Source organism: Drosophila busckii, chromosome 2R, assembly GCF_011750605.1.
Source record: "Drosophila busckii strain San Diego stock center, stock number 13000-0081.31 chromosome 2R, ASM1175060v1, whole genome shotgun sequence".
NCBI lineage: Eukaryota > Metazoa > Arthropoda > Insecta > Diptera > Drosophilidae > Drosophila > Drosophila busckii.
Genome location: NC_046605.1, coordinates 17,114,101 through 17,138,738, shown reverse-complemented (window position 1 = coordinate 17,138,738; position 24,638 = coordinate 17,114,101). Strand labels below are relative to the sequence as shown.

Genomic DNA, 24,638 nt, shown 5'->3' with positions numbered 1-24,638 from the left:
TTATTAATTGATTGCAGTGTGTATTGTACTTTGTATTCATGAAATTGTTGGAGATGCGATTTACAAATAAAATTAAATAAACAATTTAAAAGTGTTTTTACTATGCAACAATATATAAGATAGCATGTTATTTATAAACATTTTTATTTACTTTTAAAAATAGGAAAGCAAATCTTTTATCATACATTCACATACATAAAATACTAAAATATATATTATATTCCTTTCCCTGAAAATATTTAAATATTCGTATTTAATATATTTCATACTGTACTGAAAAAAAAGAACGCCATCATTTAAAAATAACGTATTTATAAAATACAAATTTTAAACAAGCTATCGGTAAAAAGCTTAGTTAAAAAAATAACACTTTTAATATTATCGATCCACTTGAATCACGATAATGATGTGATATATCAATAAATTATGTCGAAATATCTTTCACAAGCTTATATTGCTTAAGAGTAGACGTCTTCTTAAAATGCTACTGCAAAATAATTCAAAATATATAGTAACAAGAAAATAGCATCGATAAATTATTATTATGGTACAACAACCCTAGAACCTAGATTTTTTCACTTGCAGAATCTGGTCACACTGCTTCGATCACCGTTACTCTGTTAAAACTACAAAAAGAACGCATGCGGCGTATTTCTTAAAAATGGATAATCCCCTAGACTTCTTTGATTTTTCTAAGGATTTTAAGCGTGGTGTACAGCCTAAAGGCTGTATAACTGGCGATAAGAAAGTTCTGGCGCGTCCGACAAGAGACTCAAAGCCGCTCAAACGAGAGATAAGCGGCACAGAATATATCAACAAATTCGTAGAACGGGAAAAAAAGCTTCTGGACAACGTAAGAATGAGCGCGTCAGCGTTTTAATGAGAGAGAGCGAGAGAGAGCATTTTAATTACAAGCATACTCTCTCATAAATAAATATTTGTGTTTGTAGCTTGTAGATGGAAGCAGCGTAAGTAAGCGCCATGCCTTGCTCGATGACTTGGACAGCGATGAGGATGCTGCTATGGAAGAGCTGCCAACAGTACGCTCAGATGAAGCATATTATGAAAGATTCACATTCGACTTGAATCGTAACAGATCACTGCCTATCTATGAACACCGTGATGAAATAATTTCGGCCATCAGAGAGAACCCGGTAGTTATATTGAAAGGGGAAACTGGATGTGGAAAATCCACGCAAGTGTGTATTTATAATGTATGATTATGCTCAGCAGAGGGTTTCATTTTATATTTTCGCTAGGTTCCACAATACATTTTAGACGAGGCTTACAAACGTCGCGAATACTGCAATATTGTTGTTACTCAGCCACGACGCATTGCAGCCATTTCGATTGCACGTCGCGTGTGCCAGGAACGAAAGTGGCAGCCGGGTACAGTATGTAGCTACCAAGTGGGCCTGCATCGTGAGTCCGATCAGGCAGATACACGACTGCTGTACTGCACCACGGGGGTTCTGCTGAATATTCTCGTGAAGCAAAAAACGCTAACACATTTCACCCACATCTTGTTGGATGAAGTGCATGAGCGAGATCAGGACATGGACTTTTTGCTTATCGTAGTGCGCCGTCTGCTTGCTTTGAACTCACGCCATGTGAAAGTAATTCTTATGTCGGCAACAATTGACACTCGAGAGTTTAGCAAATACTTTGCTACAAGCCACTCCCAACCCCCTATTGTGACTGCGAGTCATGGCCGCAAGTATCCGCTCTCGAAATTTTACCGTGATCAGCTGAAAAATATTCACTGGAAAGATCCAGTGGTCCAGATGAGTGAGCCAGGAATAACACCCGAAGGCTACGCAGATGCGACAAAGATTCTTGTCGTTATTGACAACATGGAGCGTAAAGCAGAAGGCCAATCGCAACAGTCTTACGAGGAGGCCAAGCGCATCGGCTCCGTATTGGTATTTCTACCAGGAGTACGAGAGATAGATATCATGGAGGAGAACATTAAGTGCGCCACTGAACAGTAGTAGGTTATACAACAATTTCGCAACATAAGCACTTTGTTATTTATTAACTTTTTAGTTCCAGCTCAAAAATTACTATTGTTAAATGTCACTCATTAATGGCGCCCGATGTTCAAGCAGAAGTTTTTCAACCGCCCCTACCGGGTCATCGCAAAGTTATTCTTACGACCAACATAGCTGAGAGTTCGATTACAGTGCCAGATGTGTCATATGTCATTGATTTTTGTCTAGTTAAAGTGCTGCACATCGACACAGCTACTAACTTTACTAGCCTCCGCCTGGAATGGGCCTCCAAGGTCAATTGCCGACAACGCGCTGGTCGCGTGGGCCGCGTTCGAAGTGGTCGCGTTTATCGGATGGTTACTAAAGCCTTCTACGTGCACGAAATGAAAGAGTTTGGCCTTCCTGAGATGCTGCGCGCACCGCTTCAAAATGCTGTAATTAGGGCTAAGCTGCTAGAGATGGGTCGGCCCAGTGAATTATTAGCCCTTGCCATGTCGCCACCCAATCTCTCAGATGTACAGAATACGGTGCTGCTACTGAAAGAGGTGGGTGCACTATTTCCAACAGTGGATGGCATTTACGATGAGTTGGATGGTGACCTGAGTTACTGGGGAAAGATTATGTCACGCTTACCGCTAGATGTTCGTCTCTCTCGCCTCATCATACTTGGCTACATATTCAATTGTCTTGACGAGGCAATAATTATAGGTGAGATAGCTTTTCGAATGAAGATTCACAAAAAGTAATATAAGCTTGAATTTTGTAGCTGCTGGCATGAGCGTACGCTCTATATTCTTGTTTAGTAAACGCGGAGAAATTAACAATGCTTTTTGGATGCAGCAGACATTTTGCGATGGTTCCGAAAGTGATTTGGTAGCCATATGGAGAGTTTATAAAGTAAGAAACAGTAGCTCATTGAAAATTCTCCACTGACGGAGCGTTTTTTGATTATTTTCAGGCATATTTGAACATGTGCCAGGATCGAATGTTCAAGGAGGCGGAGGGCCAGTGGGCGCGCCGCTTTGGCCTCAACTTAAGCTCAGTCAAGGAAATGCATTTGATGGTTCAGGTGCTGCGAAAGCGTTGCGCTCTTATGAATTTACATGTAATGCCCTTCGAGGCCTGCCAAAATTGGAACGATCAAGACAAGGCAATTATACTAAATGTGATAATAGCTGGCGCTTTCTATCCCAACTATTTTGTGCGCACCAACAAATCGAGTGTGGAGCAGGAGCGCAGCGTCTATCAAACTATTTGTGGCCACGATCCTTGTCGCACAGTATTCTTTTCAAATTTTGTGCCGCGAGCGATGGGCGAGCTGTATACAAGACGCATAAAGGAATTGTTTGCGCAGTTAAAAATTCCTCGGGATAATATGGACGTCACCTTCCAAAGTGGTTCCGAAAAAGTGTTTGTGACCTTTAAGGAGAGCGCAGACAATGGCGAGTCCAGCATGGCCGCACAAGCGCCAGGTCGCGTCATGTCCGAGGTATACAAAGCAGTGCGCATGAGACTTGCAAATCCTCTATGGGGACTAGGCATAATGGAGTAGGTTTGAATCGTATGCTTCAAGTCCACATTTTATCCTTGCACGTATTGCCTTTTTACAGACACAGCACTGCTCTTCGTTATGTGCGTCAACATAGGATTGGCGAAGTTCGTGAATGCACTTGGATTCCGCCGTCAAAGCCCTGGAATGTGGAGCTTGTCACCTTACCGTCTGTTTTTGATAAGATAATATCAGGACGTATCACGCACGTAAGCACATCAATTTTTTTATTTTATGATCTGAACAACAATGCAAAGCAATAAGTTATCTGATCTCATTTTTTTCCATTTGTTTCCGTTATAGAGAGTTAACTGCAGCAAGTTTTACTTTCAACCACATGCACTTAAGGAAAGCATCGCCAGTATGTCAGATATATTTAATGCACCGCAGCAGCTGAAGAATGTAGTGCGTGATGCTAGGAGTATTACAAAAGGATTGCAGCTACTCGCGAACCGTGGGCGCGGCTTTCAACGTGCCTTAGTACTTAAGGTGGAATCGCAGACGAAATCACAGCCAAAATTTCTTGTTCGTTTTATTGACTATGGCGACACGGCGTTGCTACCAATAGAGCTCTTGCGCCTTATGCCAGATGACCTGAAAAGCGAGTTCGATGAGTTGCCACCGCGTATGTTTGAATGTCGACTAGCACTTGTGCGGCCGGCATCGATAGTGAGCTGGCCAAAGGCGGCCGATGAAATGTTGGACTCAGTGGCAAGATGTGGCATCATTGAGCTTGAGGTTTACTCATTGGTCAATAACGTGGCTGCTGTCATGATACACATGCAGCAGGGATTGCTCAACGATAAGCTAGTGGAGCGTCAATGGGCACGGCGTGCCGACGAGGACTATATGTCACGCAAGGATCATGATTTTCGCGTACGCAAGCAAGCGACCAAGCGCTTCGTATCGTTGGTCGAGCAGAAGCATATAAATGAGGAGTATTTGCGATTTGTCCAGCTACCCCAGGATCTTGACTTGGAACCGCCTCCGCTCGATAGATGCGATACTAGCGTACGTCTAAAAGGTCCTTTTAGTCCGCTGGAGACGACTATATCCGCATTGGTGCGCATTGGCGCGCATAAATCAGTAACTATTGGAAACGAGTCGGTAAATGCGGTGCTTCTGGATACAGATCCCCACGATCGGCACGATCAGACGATGGTTGCTGCGTTTATTGCAGACTCTGGGGACAGGCTTTACGCTCGTGGCACCTCACTGATGCCCAACATACACGGCTTTGGAGCACTGATGACACTGCTCTTTTGCCCGACCATGCAAATCAAATGTAACAAGGAGAAAACCAAATACGTCAGCATATTGGCTGGACTTGGCTACGATCCGGTTACATTAAATTCGTATTTTGAAGAGCATGACATGGTCGTCAATTTGGACGTTGTTATAGACAAGGCTGATCTGACTGTCGTATGTGTTGACTGCGTTGTCTGTTCCCATAACCATAATTATAGGATTTTGCTTTCTTTTTCAGATTAATCAAATGCGCTATCATATTGTTAGCATGCTATATGATGTTGATGGCGATGAGTATTCGCTGCCAGGATTGCACGACCGTGCTCTAATTTTTAAACAACTGCGCGCTTTGCTCTTCCGGTAACCATTTGATTGTAGATTTGCTGACGAGTTATTAATTAAACTTTTATCACCTTGTTCTGCTCAGTCTGCTTAACAAGAATCGTAGATTTATTGAACGTCACGTTTCACATTCAGATTACAAGTGGAAGGATATGTCTGACCTAGAGCCCCCATCGGAGCCTTATGGCAAGCGTACGATATTCCCAATGCATTGCTCATACGATCTAGAAGACGAAAAGATGGGTACATTACTGAGCTTACAAAGCAATTGCAAAGAGCTTTACAATTGGCGCAATTTGTGAGTAAGCCAATTATATTTCTTTGCTTATTAATTAATTTAATCTATTCGAAGTGATGGAGCTATGCAGCCTCTTAGATGTATGCTTTGCAATGAAATGCTAGAAAATGTCACCGAACTGCGTCTTCATTTGCTTACAATACTACATTTGGATCGGGAGAAGCAAATCGGATATAGCACAGATTAATCCTGATTTATAGTCATTGACAACATTACTACATGAAGTGTGAATTCCCTATTGTGTTATTTTCATGATATATAGAATTAATATGCCATATTTTCCATTTTCTACAATTTTGTAAACGAACGAGAACCTCTGAAAGGTTTAACTACTATGCAGCGCTTTTTGTTTCTGTGTTTTCTAAGCTTTGAATAAAAACTTATTACATTAATATCATTAAAGGTATGAACTATTCAACCATTCAATTTATTGTTGTTAGTTGGAAACATTTATGGGAAAAAGATTGCTCACTGCTCAAAAGATCAATTTCAGAAAATTATGGCAGGCTATGCGCTCTTAAGCCTGCACCACCAAGCAACAGATGGCGCTAGTAAATATAAACTCTAAGCTCTCACTCTCAGAAACTGACAATGTAAAATTCTTCGGCAATTGTTGCTTTCTCTCGTGGCGTTTTCTTGGCCACTCTCTTCTGCGAAGAAGTTGTAGGTAAGTTCAAAGTCAGGTTCAACGTTTGCAGTCAGTCTCAGTTCAGTTGCTGCACTTGACGCATCGTGCTTTCTTCGCAGCGCATATAACAGTGGAAGGAGGTCTATTTAACAATTGTAAACTTGGCCGTGAAGTGTGTTTTGTTGGCCAGAGATGGATTTTCGTTTGTTGGTGGTAAGTTTGTTGCCTAAGTCATTTGTTTTGCAAAAAGCAAATTTACTGTTAAGCTTATTTTTAAGTCCTAGTGTGCGTGTGCATGTTGTAGAATATAAAGATGCTAATGAATTAAAGTGATGGCACTAGACTTACCACACACACACACACACATAGACTTAGTACAAGTATGTTCGTGTGTGTATGTTTTAACTCGACATGGAGCAACTTTCCCGTTAACTAAAACGTATTTAGAACAAATTCACACACACACACACACATACAAACATATAGTTAACAATTTCTGGCCCGTTGGCTACAACTGTTCTTTGGCAAGTTATATTTAGCTTTAAATATAGTCATTAACATGGCCAACGGTTGCAGTTAGGTCGAGGTTAAATGCGGTCAATTAAAGCTGCAATTAGTTGACACAAAAAAGACTTGGAGCTGGCAGCAGCTCGAACGAGTTCTACTTCTGTGGCGACATTGTCTTCTTTACATACATTAGAATAAACAAAAGACCCACAAGAATTTGACCCAATTTCGCTTTTTTTTACGTTATTCGAATTGTTTAAGCTGTGAATCATGTCAACGAGCACCGAAAACGAAAAGAAACAAACTACAAAAAAATGATGCAAAAAGAAACTTGCTTGGCTGAATCTGGCGCTGAAGCTGAACAAATTCCAACAGGCATTTTGGCCTAATTATCATAAGAAAAAACTAAAGTGGAAAACTTGCAACGCCCCCAAGCTCGACACTTCAACTGAAGCTGTGAGGAGAAAAACATTTCGTAAACTTTTGGTTTCGTTAGAAATACTTGAGACTAAACAGGGAAAGTTTTCTTCACTTACTTATTATATTGAGTTGTTGTTGTTATTTTTAGATTCTTCAAGTAAGCGACAATGAACTGAGGCTGCAGTTAGCTTCAAAGCCCGCACAGTTGTTGTCTTTGTTGTTTTTGTTGTTGTCATTTCGGTTGGGTTTGTTTATTTTGATGCCGCATTTCGTACAACTTTCGCGCTTTCGCCAACGCTGACTTAAGCATCGCTTCTTTGTATATCCACTTGGTCAACAGCTCAAATGGCCAACACATGCATACACAATGCGTTGCCATTCATGCGGGTTGTCGCAATTAATTTGATTTATGCTAGCGCGTTCTTTTCAACCTCAAACTGAAAACTAATTAAACTCTAAACTTGTTTTACGTTTCTTTTTCTATTTTGGCAATTTAGAAAATACTTAGCTTCTTGCTGCTCGCACAGCTGTCGCCAGCACAGCTGCCACAATCGCCCGCTGCGCCCGCACAGTCAGATTTGGGCGGCGAGGAGCCGCCGGAGGGCTACTACGCCTTTGTGGAGTCACCAAATGCAGTGCCACCGCGTGTGCGTCCACCGCCCTACACCTTTGTCAATGCGGAGTGCAAGGATGTGGCCGCTGGCAAGAAGTCGGCAGTATCTGTGCATAATATATGCGGAGATTTGAATAAAGGACAAATACCCAAGAATCCACTGGGACAGAATGTTTTAGGCGAGCCATATCCTTTGTAAGTTGCCATTATTTTACTTAAGCTCAACTCGATTCCAACTGCTCTGCATCTCCACACAGCGAGCTCATACGCAATCAGACCTTGAAGTTTCTCTCCAAGACGTTGCCGGTGCTCAAAGCGGACGATACACTGCCCAAGGTAACACAAATCATACGTGACGAGCCCGTGGAGCAGCTGGACAACAACAATATTGATCGTCACTATGCCACGCGTGTGACGCGCAGTCTTCCAGACGGCGTGCAAAGCAATGAGTACAGCTACTTTGATCCTGCGCTGGATGAGGAGGACCCACAGCAGCAGCAACAGCGCCAGTTGCAGCAACAGCGACGTGAAGCTGAAGAGCGCAAGCCACGTAAATTTTGCGACGGTGGCGGAGTGTAAGTCTAGCATAAGCAGAATCATATTTAATCCAACATAGTGGGAAGCCAAGTTAACTTTTCTTTTCTTATTAATAATATTATTGCAGTTTCTGCACACTCTACCGCGCCATACAAGGCGACACCAGTGGAGCTACATCCGCCGCACAGACAGCGGAACGACGTGAAGAGATTGGTGGCCCCATACGATATGAGGGACCGCCCACGCCTTGCCCGGCCAAGGTGGAGTATGCTACACCTGTGTTTGCCAAGAACTATCAAGGCGCCTGGCGCTATGTCGTACAAATTCCCTATGAGGGCTACTTTACCCAGACCGTCGAGGTAACACGCTGCATACAGGCACGCTGTCATTATCTGGATGGCGGTTGTCTGTCCTCGCCGCGTTGGGTGAGCCTGCTGGTCGCAGAGATTTTCTATCCCAATGCTGAGGATACAGTACCCAGTAGCATTAGCAGCAGCAGCAGCACCACTACCCAGCCCCCCTCAGTGCAGGACTTCCAAGCCTATCAACAGTATCTGCAGAAACGTGCGGGCGTGGCAAGCGCATCTGATGGCACCGCTAGCGTTGCTGCACCACATGCGCCCGCTACTGACGCTCACTGCGATGGACACGATGAGCTGGGCTGCTTCCAGGTGCGGCTCTACTACGACTGGTTCTTAATACCCGGCTCCTGCAAGTGCTGGCGTCCGGATTACTTTGCCAAGTATGTGCGTCGAAAGTCCGTGGCTGATTTGTAAATGAGTAACAAACATATGGAGGACATGCCTTCTAGCTTAAGCCTTAGTTTATAGCAACGGACATGAAAAGCGCATTCTAGCGATCCATAAGCCTGAGCGGATGGCGTAGAGTCCGCATTTCTTGCCAGAGAAATTACTAATCTACATTCAGAGAAATTTAAATATTAAAATTAATTTATTCATAATTTATTCTAGTGCTCAAACGGTTCTAGCCTTTATAGAATTTAGTTGCTGAGATTGCAAGTAATGTTCAGAAATTTTCAACAGATTTAGCACACAATTATTTCTCTGAGTGTATATGCTTCTAACACCACTAAAATAAGCAATTATAACTCAACTCTTGACTGAATACCAAGCACAATTGAATTTCTACTTAATCATTTAATAAATAAATAAATAAATAAATAGTTGCTGCTATAATTGTTCCACCATATAATGGGGCATGCAGCCAGCGCTAGACGCGCGTGCTGTTGCTGTTATTGATATGCTGCTATCTATGTACAATACATATGTATAAAAGTGTGTGTGTATGTGTGAGCCTTGTTGAGTTTGTTTTTTCAAAGTAAAAAGCCAAAAACAACGAAAACAAAACCTGTCCCACCAGTTGCGCATTGCGTGCGACCGACGAAGACGAACTATGCTTCGGCATTGCAGTCCAGTCCACTTAACCAGTTGCTGGAGTTTGGTTCGTAGAGCAACAGTACTAGCATTATACCTGAATTATACAACAGCAACAACAACCCAAAGTGCAACCCAAGAGCCTTGACGAACGGCCTCTGAAAGGCTGCCGCCAGCAACAAGTCTGAGTACGCTTCTGCCACACGTAAGTAATTAGGAAAAACAAAATAGTTTATATGTTTGTTGATAAACAAAACGCAAGTTTGTTTTCTAAGTCTTTTGGTTTCAGTCTTTTAAGCTAATTTATGTATTGAGTTAAGCCTGCGTGGGCCCATTCATTGATTTATCTACACTTTCCATATAAAGCAATATATTTTTTTAAGCTAATGGCCAGCAATATAAACGCCAGCGGCAATCCGCTTAGCGCGCTAGATGCTTTGCCCAAGCAGTTCGTCATGTCCATGAAGAAGCTATTCGATATATTGGACGACAAGCAGAGCGGCTACGTTAGATATGCGGATATAGAACGTGGCTGGCAGGATGATGGCTCCAAAGGATTGCCACAAGGTGTGCTGGACTCGCTGCGTCGCGTAACGCCACCAAGCGGACTTTTGTCCTTTGAGCGTTTCTGTGCAGGACTTAAGCTGTGTCTGCTGCGCAATCAACAGCAGGACTTGCAGCAAGGCAAACAACAGTTTGAGCATCGTGGATCAGCCGATGGCGGCTCGTCCTCCACCTCAGCCACAGATTATGCGCTCAGTGGTTTGACCTTGGCGCTGCCGCCCAAGAAATCCAATAGCAAGCGACGTGAATCCCGTCGTCATACACTACAACATGGCATTGATTACAATATGCTGAAGCGTCTCAAGCATCTGGAGGAGCAGCGGGAGTTGTTGCTCTTTGGCCTTGATGGCGTGGAGAAGGCACGCGACTTTTTTATGCAACAAGTGCTCAATGTGCAAGAACAGATAAAGTACTTTGGGCGTCTAGGGGCACGATACGTAAGTGATCTATAGATTGTTATAAATTGCTTTGCTTAACGCATTTTTCATCGAAAAGGAGCAATGGACAGAGTTACAACAGGAGCGCCTAAACTACCAGCGTGCGCGTGTGCTGGAAGCAAATCGCAGTTTGGCCATCTTAACAGATACATGGGAGCATGGTGGTTATCCGCTACACATCAATTTAGCATTACCACGCAAGCCAATGCAGCATTTGAACTATAAAGATGAAGCGGATCTGTTAGCTTGTGAGAAGCAAGCACTTGTAACGGAGTTCTACGAGCAGCAGCAACAGCAGCATATGCCATTTCGCACTTTGCACAACACACGCAACATGTCCGAGTTTGTGCTCAGTCAGCCATCACCGGTGAGCCAATCCTCTGCTGGGCTGGGCGATGCAGATGTGGTCTATTAAGGAAACGTATTGATCACTTTGTAAATATTTTATTAAAGAATGCAACAAATATATTATGTACTAAGCCGCACTACACTGGATTGGGAAAGCGTCGCAGGTATTTATTTAGCTGTTTGTAGTTTAGATTGTTGCCCGGCGTTACAATGCCCTGGTTAACCGTCTTCTTCGCCTCTAATTTGCGATCCATGTAGAACTTGTAACAGTTCTTGAACTGACTAATCTCTTTGTGGCAGTATTTCTCCACAAACTCATTGTCCTTAAGGCAAGCAAATAGCACACCCATCTCTTGCAAGCAAGCGACATCCGAGCCACTGTCGGCTTTGCCGCTCACCGTGTTCTTTAGTCGCAGTGGTAAAATTTCCTGAAAGGGCACATCCTTTTCATTCTGTGCTTGGCGGCCGCGTGCCGCATATACAGCAGTGGGAACACGCATCTGAAACAAACCGGGAAATAATAAACTTTCTTTCAATATTTAATAAATTATACAATTTACTTTATTTGTTGCCTTGCTTTCGTTCCGATCAGCTGTTTGCTGTTACGTCAACTAGGGTTGTTGACAATGTTTAAAACATCAATATCGATTGTCTTATTGACAATTTTGCAAATATATTTTTCTGTAAATTTAACAATTTCTAAATAGTTTATAATAATATATATTTCAAATATTATAAAAAATTGACTTAACAATAATTTAATAAGTATTTGTTGCTCAGCACTGTATTTCTCAGTGTAGCATTTGCCAGCACTGACTACGAGAAAGTTATCGCCAGTCGTGACTTATTAATCGAGCAGGAACTAAAAAAATTACACAAATACAAATACATATGGTACTTGTAAATAATATTACAAAACATGGATGCCGTTGATGACAATCAGCAGGCGCAGCATCTTGAAGATTTGCCAGATAACAACGAGGAACAGCAAGATAGTGATCACGAACAGAGGCCGTCTACAAATGAGGCAAAATGCTCGACAGCAGCAACAACTAGCGCTGGTGCTGGTGCGTGGAAACGTCAGCTTTTTCGGTTTCATCCGTACCACGGGTCTAACATACATCTGGATGACGAAGCAACAGTCGCCTTTCGTCGCACCAGCTTTGCAAATGCATTAACCTTCTCTGAGCGACCGTTGGTGAGTACGAAAAACACTTTCTTTGTGGGATACATACATATGTACCCATACCCATGTATTGTGTGTGTATGTATTTTTATCTGTAAGCGATGGACTATTAATTAATTGTATTTCTTAAACAGGCGCCGGGAGATATATTCCTAGTTGAGATTGAAAAAATTGAGCGCGGCTGGTCGGGACACATGCGTCTGGGACTGACTGAACTCACGCCTAATGTCATTGGTACGCGCAGCGAGGGACTTCCTCACTTCGCACTGCCGGATTTGGCTAATCTAGGAAATAGCTGGATCTATCCGATCTCAAAGTTCGAAATGAATCAGCATCAAGACCAAACAGCGGGAGAGAGCATGGAACCAATGTTTGAACTACCACAGCGTATGTGTTGTTATAGGAAAAGCTTGATCCACGGTCCTAACGTTTTTTTCTTTTCTTTGCCATCTTATAGGTAATTTGCTTGGCGATGCTACGCATGTGAGAACGCCGCGTGGACTTCTGCCAAAGCGGCTGCTGCGACCCTCCATGGACAATGGCAACTCAGATATTTTGCTAACGGATCGAGGTTCGCGCATTGGTATTATTTATGTGCCGACAGAGTATGATGCCTCCTTGGCCGAGCTGCACTTTATTATAAATGGCGTGGATAGGGGTCCAGTCTCAAGGAATATACCGCTGAACAAGGCCCCGCTTTATGTGGTAATCGATGTCTACGGCACCACTAAGCAAATACGCATCATACAGCTGGAAGGCAGTAAGTATTCCAAGCTGCAATCTGTAGACTATAATATTAACTAATAAATAATTCAATTTACAGTACTCTCACTGCAAAGCGCTTGTAGGAACGTTATATTAGAGCATGCAACAGCAGGGGATATTGCACTGCTGCCGTTGCCGGAGAGCATAAAGCGTTTCTTGCTGCGCCGAGATTAGTACACACCCACACACAGTCACGCTATGTAATAGAGTGCTGTGCATGAGCTTGCGACGTGATAGCCTGTTTACCCATAAACACATACAGACAAACTCAATCTATACACATATAATTTGTACGCATTGTCGGCATCTGAAGTTGCTGTTCATTGTTTTTTCGAGCCCAAGAGATGGGGCCAACTAGTAGTGACCGTATTGTGACTGCGATTGAGGACGGCAATGATTTTCAAACGAATTTCTGTATTTTCATTCTGTAGATATATTAGCTATTAGTACTTTTGGTTCCGTGATACCAGTTCATTATATTTATATATATATTTTTAATATTCCATCACACACATTTTAATTACATCAAGTTCATTACTTTCCTAGTGCATCCACAAACTATTTACATACCTTTAAATATGTATGAACAACAAGCCCCAATTAACTTGCAAGCAAAGGCTCAAGAATCTCCCATACCAAGCACCAGTTTGCCTTTAGCCGTTTCGGTCTATTTCAGGCGATTTCCATTTCCGTTATGTACCTTTAAAATATATATTGTTGCTAACTGTAAGCTTAAAAGTTAATAATAAAATACATGTGTAGCTTGTAAATCCTATTTAAATACTATAAGAGATCAAGTGTAATAAAGGCATTATGTAATAGTAATAAGTATGTACATCTAAAAATTAAACAAATTCCGTAAAATTTTACACTGTTCGAAATATTTAAAAACTAAACTTTATTCAAGCACCGCTTGGGTAAATATTTATATGCATATATATATATGTGTGTGTGTGACATTAACTGATTTGGTACGACGAACTACTTGCCGCGATTCTCCGCTAATTTAGCCTTAAAGATAGCCTTCAACTCATCAGCACCCTCTGCATTAGTATCCTGATAATAAGGTAGTTCAGCCAGCTTCTTTAACCAGGCATGCACTTTGGAAAACTTGAACTCATCAATCGGTGCCACATCGTTGACAGACGTCACCGTGGCCACACAGCAGAAATCGGCAATGGTAATATCATCGCCACACAGGTAGGGATGATCCTTGAGAAAACCTTCCAGTATTTCATAGCACTTCTGTATATAAGCTATCTTGTCAATGGAGCAATCAGTCGATCCAAAATACAGCACGGGCTCATACAAAAAGCGCAAGCGTGCAAATAGATGTCCTGAATCAAGATGGAGACGCGCATCCACATTCGCGCGCTGCACCAGATCCTTGGGATACAACGACTGATGTGCATTGCCATACTTCTCCACCAAATAACAGCAAATTGCATGCGAATCAATAATGCATGCATCCCCATCGAGCAATGTGGGAATCGTATGCTGTGGATTCATTTTCAAAAATTCCGGCGTCAAGTGCTCACCTTTAAGTAGGTTAATTGGACTGCAGCGGCAAGAAATTCAATTTTGTTAATTGAATGAAATGCATGCGGGATCTGGGGAATGTGTCAACTCACCGCAGTTCAAGTTCAAGGCCAATTGCCTTAGCCGTCAGCATAACGGCTCGAGATGGAGGACTTAAGGTAGCGTAATAAAGGGCTGGCTTCGACATGTTGCGAACTGTAATGGATTAATATATTTTTGTTGTTTTTTATAATGTAGCTAATGTCTTCGTTGTGGTTTGAACTATCTTTATTAGCAGTTTAAGAACTATGACTGTCTTTGTTTATTCAACAGTTTGTCCTCAGCGCTGTCCACCCCCAAACATTGCCAAGTGATAACCTCCACATATGTATGTATATGGAACTTGTGTATGTACGATAAGCAGCTATCAGCAATCAACATTTTATTTTATATGCTTACATATATTATTTATATAGCACCTGAATACAGACAAATACCGGCAAGCAGTGCAGATAAGCTATGTAGCTTATGTACATATGTATGTACATACAAATGAATGTACAAAAGTTGGAACTTTCTAATGCTGCATTTTTAAAAACAGTAAGTTTTTAATGTTTTTTCCATTAGCTTGTTGCTTTTTTGTAATGATCAAACTCTTTTAAAATAGGTGACTTATGTAAAAATAATGAAAAACTTTTTCTGCTTTGTGCTAATTTCGTTATTTTTTAAGTGCTATTTAGTGAGTGTAGTTAGCTCACACATACTATGGAAAAAGCTACAGAGCCGTAGCACAATATAAATTTAATTAGTAGCGGGGAACACACACACACACACACTGTCACACACGCCTTGAGCTAATAGGAAAAATACAGCCGCGATCGTGCTTTCATTTTGTTGTTGTTGCATTTACGAATCCACACAATAATATTTGCTTTGCCGGCAAATTAGACACACACACATAGATACAACTTATGCGTGTGTGTGTGAGTTTGAGTGGGAATGAAACGATTTAGTCAGTCCCCCTTTAACTATTTTGCGCATTTATTATATGCAGCAAAAAAATACAAAATAAAAATAACAGCGTAAATAAATGTTGAACTCACAGTTTGTTTCTCTGACCGCTCACAGCAAACTCAGAAACGTGACTAAAACGCAAACGTAACGCAAACCGACTGGGCAACAATCTCACGGATCGCGCTCCGCTCTCCACACACCGTAAATGCTACTGGGAGCACACAAAGTGTTGTCGTAAGTAGATTCTCTCGTTTATTCATAGACATTTGGTACAAGTGTTAACATGATAATGCTTGAGCTACGTTTTAACGAGTATGTGTATGTATTTTATGTATGTACGTATGCTTCACACACATATGTATGATACATAGCTATGTAAGTATTAAATATTTGCTTTTGATAATTTTATAATGTTAGAAGTATAAAGAATAATAATATCAGCATGTTGCGTCTTAGACAGTCAACATAGGTATTATGGTATACGATATGGAATATTGAGCACATACATAAGAAAGCAACTAAAGTTTCATTTGGAAATGGCTAATGGAGCACAAGATTTCAATTAATTTCGTTAAATTGTGTTCGCATGCATCAACATCGCATTATTTGTTGTTCTTTAAGCGGGTAGTGGGTGTAGCGTTAATTTAGTTGTCGAGCATGCTGCGCTTGAGCGCCTCCTCTAGATCTGCATCATAGCTCTCTGGCTTGGAATAGTCAGCTGAAAACTTTTGCGGCGTTTTAATATCCTTGCTGGCATTGCCATTCAGCGTGCTGCTCTTGTTGGCGTTGCTGTCTGGCGTGGATTTGCCAAAATCGCTGGAAAAATTATGCACATCAAAGGCATCAAACTGTGCAAAGTCCTGTTGAGCGGGCTTGTTGTTAAAACTATCCTCAAAGTTGTCATTGAAGGCATCAAAAAGCTTAAAGTTATTGCTGGTTGCAGCAGTTGCTGTTGCTGCTGATGTTGCTCTTGTGGCGGCAACAGCAAAGGCATCAAAGTTTGCATTATTTATGGGCTCAGGTGTTTTGGTTTTCGTGTCGTTCAGCTTAAAGTTGTCGTTAAATGCATTAAAGAAGGAATCATTGAGTTGTTGCTTTGCATTGTTTTTCGTTGTCGCTGTTGTCGTTGCTGTTGTTGTTGTGGACGTAAGCGTGGAGCTGCTGCCTGTGGATTTGTCCAAAGCAAAGTCATCGAAGTCAGCAAACGCGTCGATTTTTGGTGCATTTGTTGATGCGTTGGAGTGATGCGAAAGTGCTGGACTGGCAGCATTCATGTTGAATGCATCAAACTGTTGCAACAGCTCGCTGCCCAGTGGCGTAGCTGTTTGGGATTTGTTGTTGTTAATGTGAATGGGAGGCTTGGCGGACAGCTCATCTGAAATAAAGTAAGTTCATAAATATGTATTTTTGAAATAAAAAATTCAAAGTTTATTATACCCTCTGAGCTAAAGTCCTCGGCAAAGTTCTTTTTGTTTTTGCCGCCTGCGGAGCTCGCCGCTTCATCTTCGTCATCTGCAAATGGATCCTTAATGTTGAACGGATCTTCATAGCGATAATCTTTGAAGGGATCGTCCTTAAAGTCTGTCGGTCCCTGGGCGACAGCTGGCACTGGCGTGGGCACTTTAAAGGCATCGAAGAGTGCGCCAGAAGAGCCAGCTAATAGTCCTGCTCCCGTCTGCAGCGGTGTATTGGAACGCGACAAATGTTGGTTATTCGTGCTGACTGCTGGGGAGGCTAAGGCTGTGGCTAATGTGGATGTGGACGCTGTTGATGATGTCAGTAGCAGTGTGGATTGTGTTTGCATTGGCTGTGGTGTTGTTGTTGTTGTGATGGCTTTTGTTGTTGTTGTTGTGGTGCTGGTGCTAGTTGCCTTACTGTGATCATCAAACAGCGAGAAGCTATCGAGCAGCGTTGCATTTATCGCGGGTATGGGCGTGGTAGTATTCTGTTGTTGTTTTATTGGAATGTTTTGTAACTGTGTGTATGTGTGTGTGTGTGTATGTGCATGGGTGTGGGAGATGGAATAAAAATATAAGTAAATCAAATTAATTTAAATCAAAATAAATTATATAATAAATCAAAGTAGAAAATAAGCACTTGACTAGGGATTTTTATATAGATTTCTTCAATAGTATTGCGACAAAAATGTTTCTTTATTTTGTTTATCATGATTATACTTGATTTATTATAACTCACTTGTTATATGGTATGTATGCAGTATTAATTAATGATGTTGAACATAGATATATTTTTATAATTAATGCAAAAACTTGTTCATCAAATACGTGTTACATATTAGACTAGGGGGAACTATGCTTTAAGGTCTCACTTTATTATTTTAGAATGTCATATATGTATATGTTAATGTAAACAGTAAAATCAATGCATGGGAAGCGTTTTGTTACTTTATCTGAACAGTTTGTGGTGTTTTGTAATCGTGTGTGTGTGTGTAAGTTAATATTTTCATAATTTATGGCTAATTATTTATTGATACATAATCAACGGCCAAAAAGAGACTAGAGTTGTAAGTAATCCAACACCGCACCAAATTCAAGAACCGCACGAAATGATTTAAATGATTATACATACATAATTTTAAATTTGAAAATTTCAAATAATTATTACGGCTCCTTTGCGAATCCTTTCTCATAACAGTGTTAACCAATTTTAAATCTGGGTGGTAAATCGTTCTTTAGTTAGCCTACACAACTGTGTAAAAACTTGAAAGCAACATTTATGGAAGTTTACATGCTAGAGAAATTCAAACTAGTATTTTTCCTTATTTGATGTGTGGGGGTTAGTCATATACAAAGCTGCCATGTATATATGTATGCTTGAATATGTATCAGCATTTGTGTATAATTGCTATAAACTTTAGTATTATATGCAGAAACAACAACAACTTGCATTTAAATTCCATTTTGTTAATAAAGAGTTATAGTTTCGATCTATTCAATCTGAGTATTGCGTAATAATCTCCAGGGAATGCATAAAGTATGATTTAATCTTTGGTCTTAAAATTGGAAACAAAGCTCAATATTATGTATTGTTTATAATTAGAATAATTTCAATATGATATTGCACAACATTGTCAAAACTTTCGAGCTTGCATTTGCTTATTTGCTTTTTAAAATTTAAATTTAATCATTGACTACATTAAACACGACATAACGGGGGGAAGTGGGGGAGTTGCGGGTACATTCGACATATCAATTGATTTAGTTTTGAAGAACACTTTAGTACATTTATCTAAGTTATAGCAAGGATTACAGAATCTTCCGATAATCCTTGTGTGATAGGCATGAGTTTGACAATAATATGCTAACGGTTATGCCTGTATGTATATATGTATGCATGTGTGGGTGCCATTAGTTTGGTTCGCTGCAAAAACATTTGTTTTGTTTTTCTTTCTTTGGTTGTCGTTTCAACAACTGGCTGCACATGAAGTTGTGTTTGTTTGTTTGTGTGTTAGTACCGCTTCATTAATATTATGTTATGTGTATATATACTATAATTGTATTTATAGAAATATGATAGTTTTTATGATGTTCACTGAAAATAGAGAATTGCAAGATGAGAGAGAGAGAGAGAGCAAATAGTTAGTTTCTTACGAGCTGCAGTTAGGACTTGTTTAATGCACAACTAACACAATCTGTAGGCGGAACAACTAAAGTATTAGTAAAGTAAATTAAATAAAATTAAAAGTACTACTTGAAATAAAAACGGGTGCATCCAAACGCTGTTTATTAGTTTTAGTCATACGAATCAACTTGGGCTGTTAACACAACAAAATTACTACTATGTAGCTACAAAAGTATTTAAAAAATGTGCAGGTTAGTGAATTAATTAATTAAAAAGTGCATAAATTACAAATGTTGAGCGTGTCAAATAAAGTACAATAAATTTGCAAATTTATTGTAAACATTGCGTTGGCTGCATGCAACTACCAACGTTCCCAATGTACTTTTAACTTGCTACGAACCTTATTGTCAAAGTCGTCGAAATCAGCAAATCCGCTGCCGCCGCCACCAGCAGCGCTGGAGCCGAAACCGCTTGTGGGCTACAGAGTGAGTCGATTAAAAATTTGTTCACCAATTTAAGCAAAAATATAAGTGTATATAGTCTACCTGTGATGCTCTTGGTGGTGCTGGTCTAGGTGGTGGTACCTTGGACTTCTTTGGCGGTAATGCTGGACTAGGTGACTCTGGTCTGGGTGGTGGCCCTGAACGCTGTGTGTTAGGACTGAGCACCTGACCCTGGCCAGTTGGTGCATGCAATGCGGCAAACGGATCGCTGCCAAAGTCATCCTTGCCGGGCTACAAATAACACACAATTTAATCAAGTTCAATAAAAGCAAATAGTTCGCATACTTCTGGCGTTACGGCTTTAGTAGCACCGAAAGCATCTGAGCCAAAGGGATCGCGTTGTGTTTGGCCAAAGCTTTGGCTCTGGCCGCCAAAGCCATCGAAGCCGCTATCAAAGCCAGAGCTAATGTTGAAGCTATCATCGAAGCCAGTAGTGTTAATGGCAGGTTTGCTAACCTGACCGCTAAATGGATCGTTGTCAAAGCCATTGGCCTTGTTGGCAGCACCGCTGTTATTCTCCTCAAACGGATCCTCTTTGGGCATTTCAATTTGCTTTTCTAGTGTCTTGCGAGCATCATCAAAGTCCGGCTCAATCTTCAGCTGATATTCGGAGACAAGCTCGGCATTCTGACTCTCCATGGCAGCGCGGCAAATGAGCAGAGCATCGGTCATTTGACGTTGAGTTTCCATTAGCTGAGTAACCATTGAACGTACCTAAATAAAAGAGCAACTAAGGTAAGTGCATATTCAAATCAAGTGATATTAGCATTTACAGAGCTTATCTGCAGTTGTGTGTTTTGCAGATGTTTGGTTAGCTTAGTTAGCTCACGATTGTTGTCATCGTATTCCTTTTGTAGCGCAGTCTCCTCATCCTTGAGTTTCTGCAGCTCCGAGCGCTTAGCATTCAGTTCGCCCTCCTGTTCGTTGATTGTTTCTTCTTGCTTCTGGCACTGATCCCGTATCTTAGTGACCTGTAATACACACATTTGAAATAGGTTAACAATTGAAAGAAAATTACAAAAGCAGCTTAGCACAGTTATCAATAGAACAGGAAAAACATAAAACATTTAGACTACAAACAAACACATTACCAAAAACACAAAACTAAAGAATAAACGTAAAGAAATAAAACAAACCTGATTGCTGGTGTGGTTAATATCAAGACTTACGTTGGCCAACACGGCCAAATTCTTTATAACCTTTGTGATTTGGTAATATTTATATATATGTAGTTATATATATATATATATATGTAAAAACATTCACCGTTTTAGTATGAGTAATGTTGTTTTGTGTACCGAGTTAACAATGGCGCAACATAAATAAAGAAAAAAGGGGAAAATCGTAATTGAAAACAAATTCAAATCAAACCAATTAAAGTATAAAAAAGGTAGTAAACCCAAAATGCAAGCAATTCAAGCTAAAGAACAGTTACGGGTTCATGCAAAAGTTAACTACTTGAGCCTGCAGATCATCCAAACGTTTCTGTGCCTCGCCACGCTGATTTTCCAATTGCTTCAGCGTTGCTGTCAATGTGTCCAATTCACTCTGTAAATATATTAAGTTCAGTATATGCTTAACAATTTATTTGTATTATATATTTAACTAACCTGCAGACTGCGTACTTCGCCATTCTTAATACGCACATCGGCCTCCTTCTGTGCGATTTCAGTTTCGAGCGCACGACGTTCACGCGCGAGTTCCTCAATTTCTTTCGAAATCATCTCCAGTTCCGGATTGGAATATGTGGGCTTAGTTTCCTGCGGCTGCATATCAACGCCAGACACTATAGCACGCATAGATGGCGGTACCATGTTAGCCGTTAGCACCTGCGGCGGATCTACGCCACGCTGCTTACGTTCCACCAGCCACATGGCCAAAGCGAACTGCTCCACAGTTAGCTTGCCTGATTGATTGGTATCGCAAAGAGCCCTGTGCATTAGAATATTGATTATTAAGCATACGCCCACAAAATTCATTGCGCATATATTACTACAACTCACCAGATATCTGCCAACGTGCGTTGTGGTATACCCGACTTGATGAAAATATCCTTCACCTCGAGTCCGGAAACCAGGCCATCCTTATCCAAGTCCGATTGCCTAAAGATTTCCTCGAATCTCACCAGCTCACTGGCAGTCACCACCCAGTCGGCATTCGCCGTAACTGAAGGCGGTGCACCGATTGGTATTAATGGATCGGTTTGTATCAGCGGTTGCGTGCTGACCGCGCCCACAGGCGGTATACGTGTCATGGGCGGCACCGCAACGGGCAATGGTGGTATTGCTGCTGGCGGTGCTATATCTTTGGGAAAATTAGCTACAAAGCCGCCGTCGCCGAATCCTTCTCCGCTAGGTGCTCGAGGCATTGCGGCTCCAGCGCCGCCGGCAATGGCAATCGGTGGTGGCGGCATTGCTGGCTTGGGAGCTTTGCGCAGCTCCGGAGGCAGCACATTGGGTATAGTGCGTTTCTGCAGCGTCTGATAGACGAGATGCATGGCCACAATGAACTCATGCTTGTCCAGATTGCCGTCCTTATCCTGATCGGCCAGATCCCAAATGGTGCCAAGCAAATTAAGCGGCAGCTTTGAGTCCATTAACACACCCTTGACCTTATTTCCCGGTAGCATGCCGTGCTGTGGGTGCAACGACTCGAACAGCTGCTCGTACTTTAGTCGATCAATGACACTAATTGTCCAATCGCCGCTGGGAACACCGGTGCCACCACTAGCAACTGGCACAGTTTGTATGCGCGTAGGAATAACTTTTGGTATATCGCCCTGTCAAATTGTGCGAAGAATAATTGAGCGTGTGTGATAGCTGTTGTGCAATCAAAGTCTTGTCTGCTTACCACTTTTGGCGGATTCACTGTATCAATATAGATGTTGTTCATGTTGGCCACCTGACCCGTCTGCGACAGCGACACCAGTTTGAGTGCCACAAAGAAGCCTGGCTTGTCAAGAAAGCCTTTGCCATTAGGATCGGATAGATCCCAAATGCGACTGAGCACCACATCGCTGAGTCCAGATTTTTTCAAAAACTTTGCCGCCGTCATAGCCTCGATAGCTCCAGTGCCTTTTGGATCAATCTGCAAAATTGGTCACAAGGCGCGTAAAAATCAATAAGGGGTTGCGCATTCCTCTACGCGCCTTCTGCATGCTGCTCACTTTACCTGTTTGTAGTACGCCTCGTAAACAAGATTGTGCTTGCCACACACCCTTGCAAAGTCCAAATTCATTGTGCTGCCGTTTTATCCAACTTTAGTTGCTCCTCAATTGCCAAATTCTATGCAAGCAAGTCTCAGCCTCGGCGTTGCCGTAAGCGTAAGCGTTAGCGTAAGCTCCCTTATCACTATCACAAAATCGATTTTTTTCTCTCTTATTGGTTGTGAGGGTGACGCGAGGGCGGAAATCGCTTACAGTTTTGTCCGAACGTTTGTGTCTTTTGTGTCTAAGTTACGTTGTACAATTTCCACCCAATTAATACACAAAGTGCGTGAGTTGCACCAACCGAATATATTTTTTAAATTATGTAGCACATTATTACGGTTGCCGTAAATTTGTTTTTCTTTCCTAAAAATTTTTGACTGCTAATTTTAATAACATCAACAGTGCTGCCAGATTTTCCAAGAAAAAAATAGCTGCAAAAAGTAGCTGAAATTTTTAAATGAAAAATAGCTGAAAAAGAGCCATTTCCTCATTTATATAACGAACTAATAATTTATTTTAAAAATTTTAACATTTTTGTTAATTTGACAAATTTATGATTACAATCTGCTTTCTAGTCATTAGATATACCAATTGTTATATTGATAGTTTTAAGGCATTTCATAAATAGATATGAGAATATTTATCAGTGCTGCGCAACCTATTGTTGGATAATTATCGTTTGCCTCTTTACTCGATAAGTTCGATAATGTAAGCTACAATATCAATACCACTTTCAAAAAGTAGTAGTTTTAAATATTGGCAAGTACACTTTATTTTATAATTTAAGTGAAATGTTGAAGCCTTACATTTATTGGGCGACAACTTTTCATATGAAATGGGATAACAATTAAACGCTTTATTTACCCATGACTGCATCAATTAAAAGTGATTTAAAAGCATTAGGTCAAGTAATTAGTCAACTTTTTATAGTCTGACCATGTTAAATGTAAATAAACTAATGGTTAGTTTTCACCTATAAAAGAAGCCCTTGCAAAACAATGCAGTTCAAAGGTACATAGTGCAACATGTGGCTGAGAATACAATTATATAGTATAATAATAAGTTGTCTTGTAGTATTGCCAAAAGAGCTACCAAGGCCATTATTAAATAAACTTAAAAATGAAGTGGGATATGAGTCTATATTGCTGCTGCGGAAAAACTCGCAGGATTGTTGCAACGATTTAAGCCAGGATAGCGTTACTCCCATTATTATTTCCAATGCTAATAACAGCTTTAATCTGGTCAAGCAATATAATAGACGCTTTTTGGCTGTTGTGTGTCTCAACGAACTGTGGGAGGACACGCTGACTGTGTTTTTTGATTATCTACAGGATATGCGTGAGACACCTAGCATATTACTGGTGGATAGTGAAGTCAATATTTCAGCGCAACTCAGATACTGTTTTGAAAATAAGATGCTCAATGTGCTGTGTTTCAATAATAATGAATATTTGTACAGCTCTCGCGCATTTCCCACATTCCGCCCCTTTAAGCGTCGCAAGGATTCAGTGAAGCACAACTTTTTCATACCGCAGCTGCAAAATTTACACGGTGCTGCTATACGCACCATACCAAATAATATAATACCACGTACAGTAATTTATTTGCAAAACGAACAAATTCATATCGGCGGCTATCTAATGAGTTTTATGGAAAGCTTTGCAAAAAGGTTGAATGCTACGATTCAAATCAATTGGGGACTGAAAAGTAAACCATGTCTAAATTCCATGACAAACGATAGCTTAATGAAACAATTGATAAACCAGGATGAAGTGGATATACCCATGAAATTAGCGAACATGCGCAGCAAGTAAGTTAGATAATTTAAACTAAAAGAGAACAATTTGGCAATAATTTAAGAAAATTTTGCAGAGAGAGCTACCTCAAAAGCTATGCGTTGGAAATATCCAAGTGGCAGCTGATGCTACCAACGGAGTCGACTGTTGATCCGTCGTTGCTCTTTTATCTGGCTTGGGACTGGAGGAC

At 41.0% G+C, this 24,638-nt stretch overlaps 7 protein-coding genes across 9 annotated transcripts; 4 read left to right on the top strand and 3 right to left on the bottom strand.

Annotated features, from left to right (window-relative positions):
* The first annotated feature begins 637 nt into the window (after nucleotides 1–637).
* Nucleotides 638–5,814, top strand: LOC108596244 (probable ATP-dependent RNA helicase spindle-E). The gene is made up of 11 exons (XM_017981795.1): nucleotides 638–853; nucleotides 951–1,199; nucleotides 1,260–1,990; nucleotides 2,047–2,699; nucleotides 2,758–2,888; nucleotides 2,950–3,539; nucleotides 3,602–3,749; nucleotides 3,844–4,962; nucleotides 5,027–5,148; nucleotides 5,216–5,428; nucleotides 5,483–5,814. The coding sequence occupies exons 1-11, from the start codon at nucleotides 662–664 to the stop codon at nucleotides 5,613–5,615; spliced, it is 4,281 nt and encodes a 1,426-aa protein (XP_017837284.1). The 5' UTR covers nucleotides 638–661; the 3' UTR covers nucleotides 5,616–5,814.
* A 382-nt stretch (nucleotides 5,815–6,196) lies between these two features.
* On the top strand, nucleotides 6,197–9,107 carry LOC108596245. The gene is made up of 4 exons (XM_017981796.1): nucleotides 6,197–6,269; nucleotides 7,481–7,791; nucleotides 7,854–8,171; nucleotides 8,261–9,107. Exons 1-4 carry the CDS (start codon nucleotides 6,249–6,251, stop codon nucleotides 8,907–8,909), a joined length of 1,299 nt encoding a protein of 432 aa, XP_017837285.1. The 5' UTR covers nucleotides 6,197–6,248; the 3' UTR covers nucleotides 8,910–9,107.
* Nucleotides 9,108–9,592: 485 nt separating this feature from the next.
* On the top strand, nucleotides 9,593–11,017 carry LOC108596246 (suppressor APC domain-containing protein 2). The gene is made up of 3 exons (XM_017981797.1): nucleotides 9,593–9,732; nucleotides 9,911–10,528; nucleotides 10,587–11,017. Exons 2-3 carry the CDS (start codon nucleotides 9,914–9,916, stop codon nucleotides 10,941–10,943), a joined length of 972 nt encoding a protein of 323 aa, XP_017837286.1. The 5' UTR covers nucleotides 9,593–9,732; nucleotides 9,911–9,913; the 3' UTR covers nucleotides 10,944–11,017.
* On the bottom strand, nucleotides 10,961–11,541 carry LOC108596249. The gene is made up of 2 exons (XM_017981801.1): nucleotides 11,437–11,541; nucleotides 10,961–11,376 (listed from the first exon to the last, which is right to left on the bottom strand). Exon 2 carries the CDS (start codon nucleotides 11,374–11,376, stop codon nucleotides 11,014–11,016), a length of 363 nt encoding a protein of 120 aa, XP_017837290.1. The 5' UTR covers nucleotides 11,437–11,541; the 3' UTR covers nucleotides 10,961–11,013.
* A 158-nt stretch (nucleotides 11,542–11,699) lies between these two features.
* On the top strand, nucleotides 11,700–13,644 carry LOC108596247 (neuralized-like protein 2). The gene is made up of 4 exons (XM_017981798.2): nucleotides 11,700–12,074; nucleotides 12,197–12,449; nucleotides 12,520–12,822; nucleotides 12,886–13,644. Exons 1-4 carry the CDS (start codon nucleotides 11,796–11,798, stop codon nucleotides 12,999–13,001), a joined length of 951 nt encoding a protein of 316 aa, XP_017837287.1. The 5' UTR covers nucleotides 11,700–11,795; the 3' UTR covers nucleotides 13,002–13,644.
* Nucleotides 13,645–13,713: 69 nt separating this feature from the next.
* LOC108596248 (glutathione S-transferase 1) lies at nucleotides 13,714–15,531 on the bottom strand. Its single transcript, XM_017981800.1, has 3 exons — nucleotides 15,449–15,531; nucleotides 14,459–14,561; nucleotides 13,714–14,385 (listed from the first exon to the last, which is right to left on the bottom strand). The coding sequence occupies exons 2-3, from the start codon at nucleotides 14,551–14,553 to the stop codon at nucleotides 13,809–13,811; spliced, it is 672 nt and encodes a 223-aa protein (XP_017837289.1). The 5' UTR covers nucleotides 14,554–14,561; nucleotides 15,449–15,531; the 3' UTR covers nucleotides 13,714–13,808.
* A 57-nt stretch (nucleotides 15,532–15,588) lies between these two features.
* On the bottom strand, nucleotides 15,589–23,029 carry LOC108594687 (epidermal growth factor receptor substrate 15-like 1). 3 transcript variants are annotated; one of them, XM_017979827.2, is made up of 12 exons: nucleotides 22,616–23,027; nucleotides 22,295–22,531; nucleotides 21,448–22,223; nucleotides 21,055–21,376; nucleotides 20,903–20,992; nucleotides 20,581–20,643; nucleotides 20,218–20,415; nucleotides 19,730–20,158; nucleotides 19,487–19,675; nucleotides 19,342–19,419; nucleotides 16,797–17,334; nucleotides 15,589–16,734 (listed from the first exon to the last, which is right to left on the bottom strand). In XM_017979827.2, the coding sequence occupies exons 1-12, from the start codon at nucleotides 22,679–22,681 to the stop codon at nucleotides 16,004–16,006; spliced, it is 3,717 nt and encodes a 1,238-aa protein (XP_017835316.2). In that variant the 5' UTR covers nucleotides 22,682–23,027; the 3' UTR covers nucleotides 15,589–16,003. The 3 variants fall into 3 exon arrangements, with proteins under 3 accessions (XP_017835316.2, XP_033148961.1, XP_033148962.1); XM_033293070.1 differs by lacking the exon at nucleotides 20,581–20,643 and having other exon boundaries at nucleotides 22,616–23,026; XM_033293071.1 differs by lacking the exons at nucleotides 15,589–16,734; nucleotides 16,797–17,334 and adding an exon at nucleotides 18,649–18,911 and having other exon boundaries at nucleotides 22,616–23,029.
* Nucleotides 23,030–24,638: the final 1,609 nt, after the last annotated feature.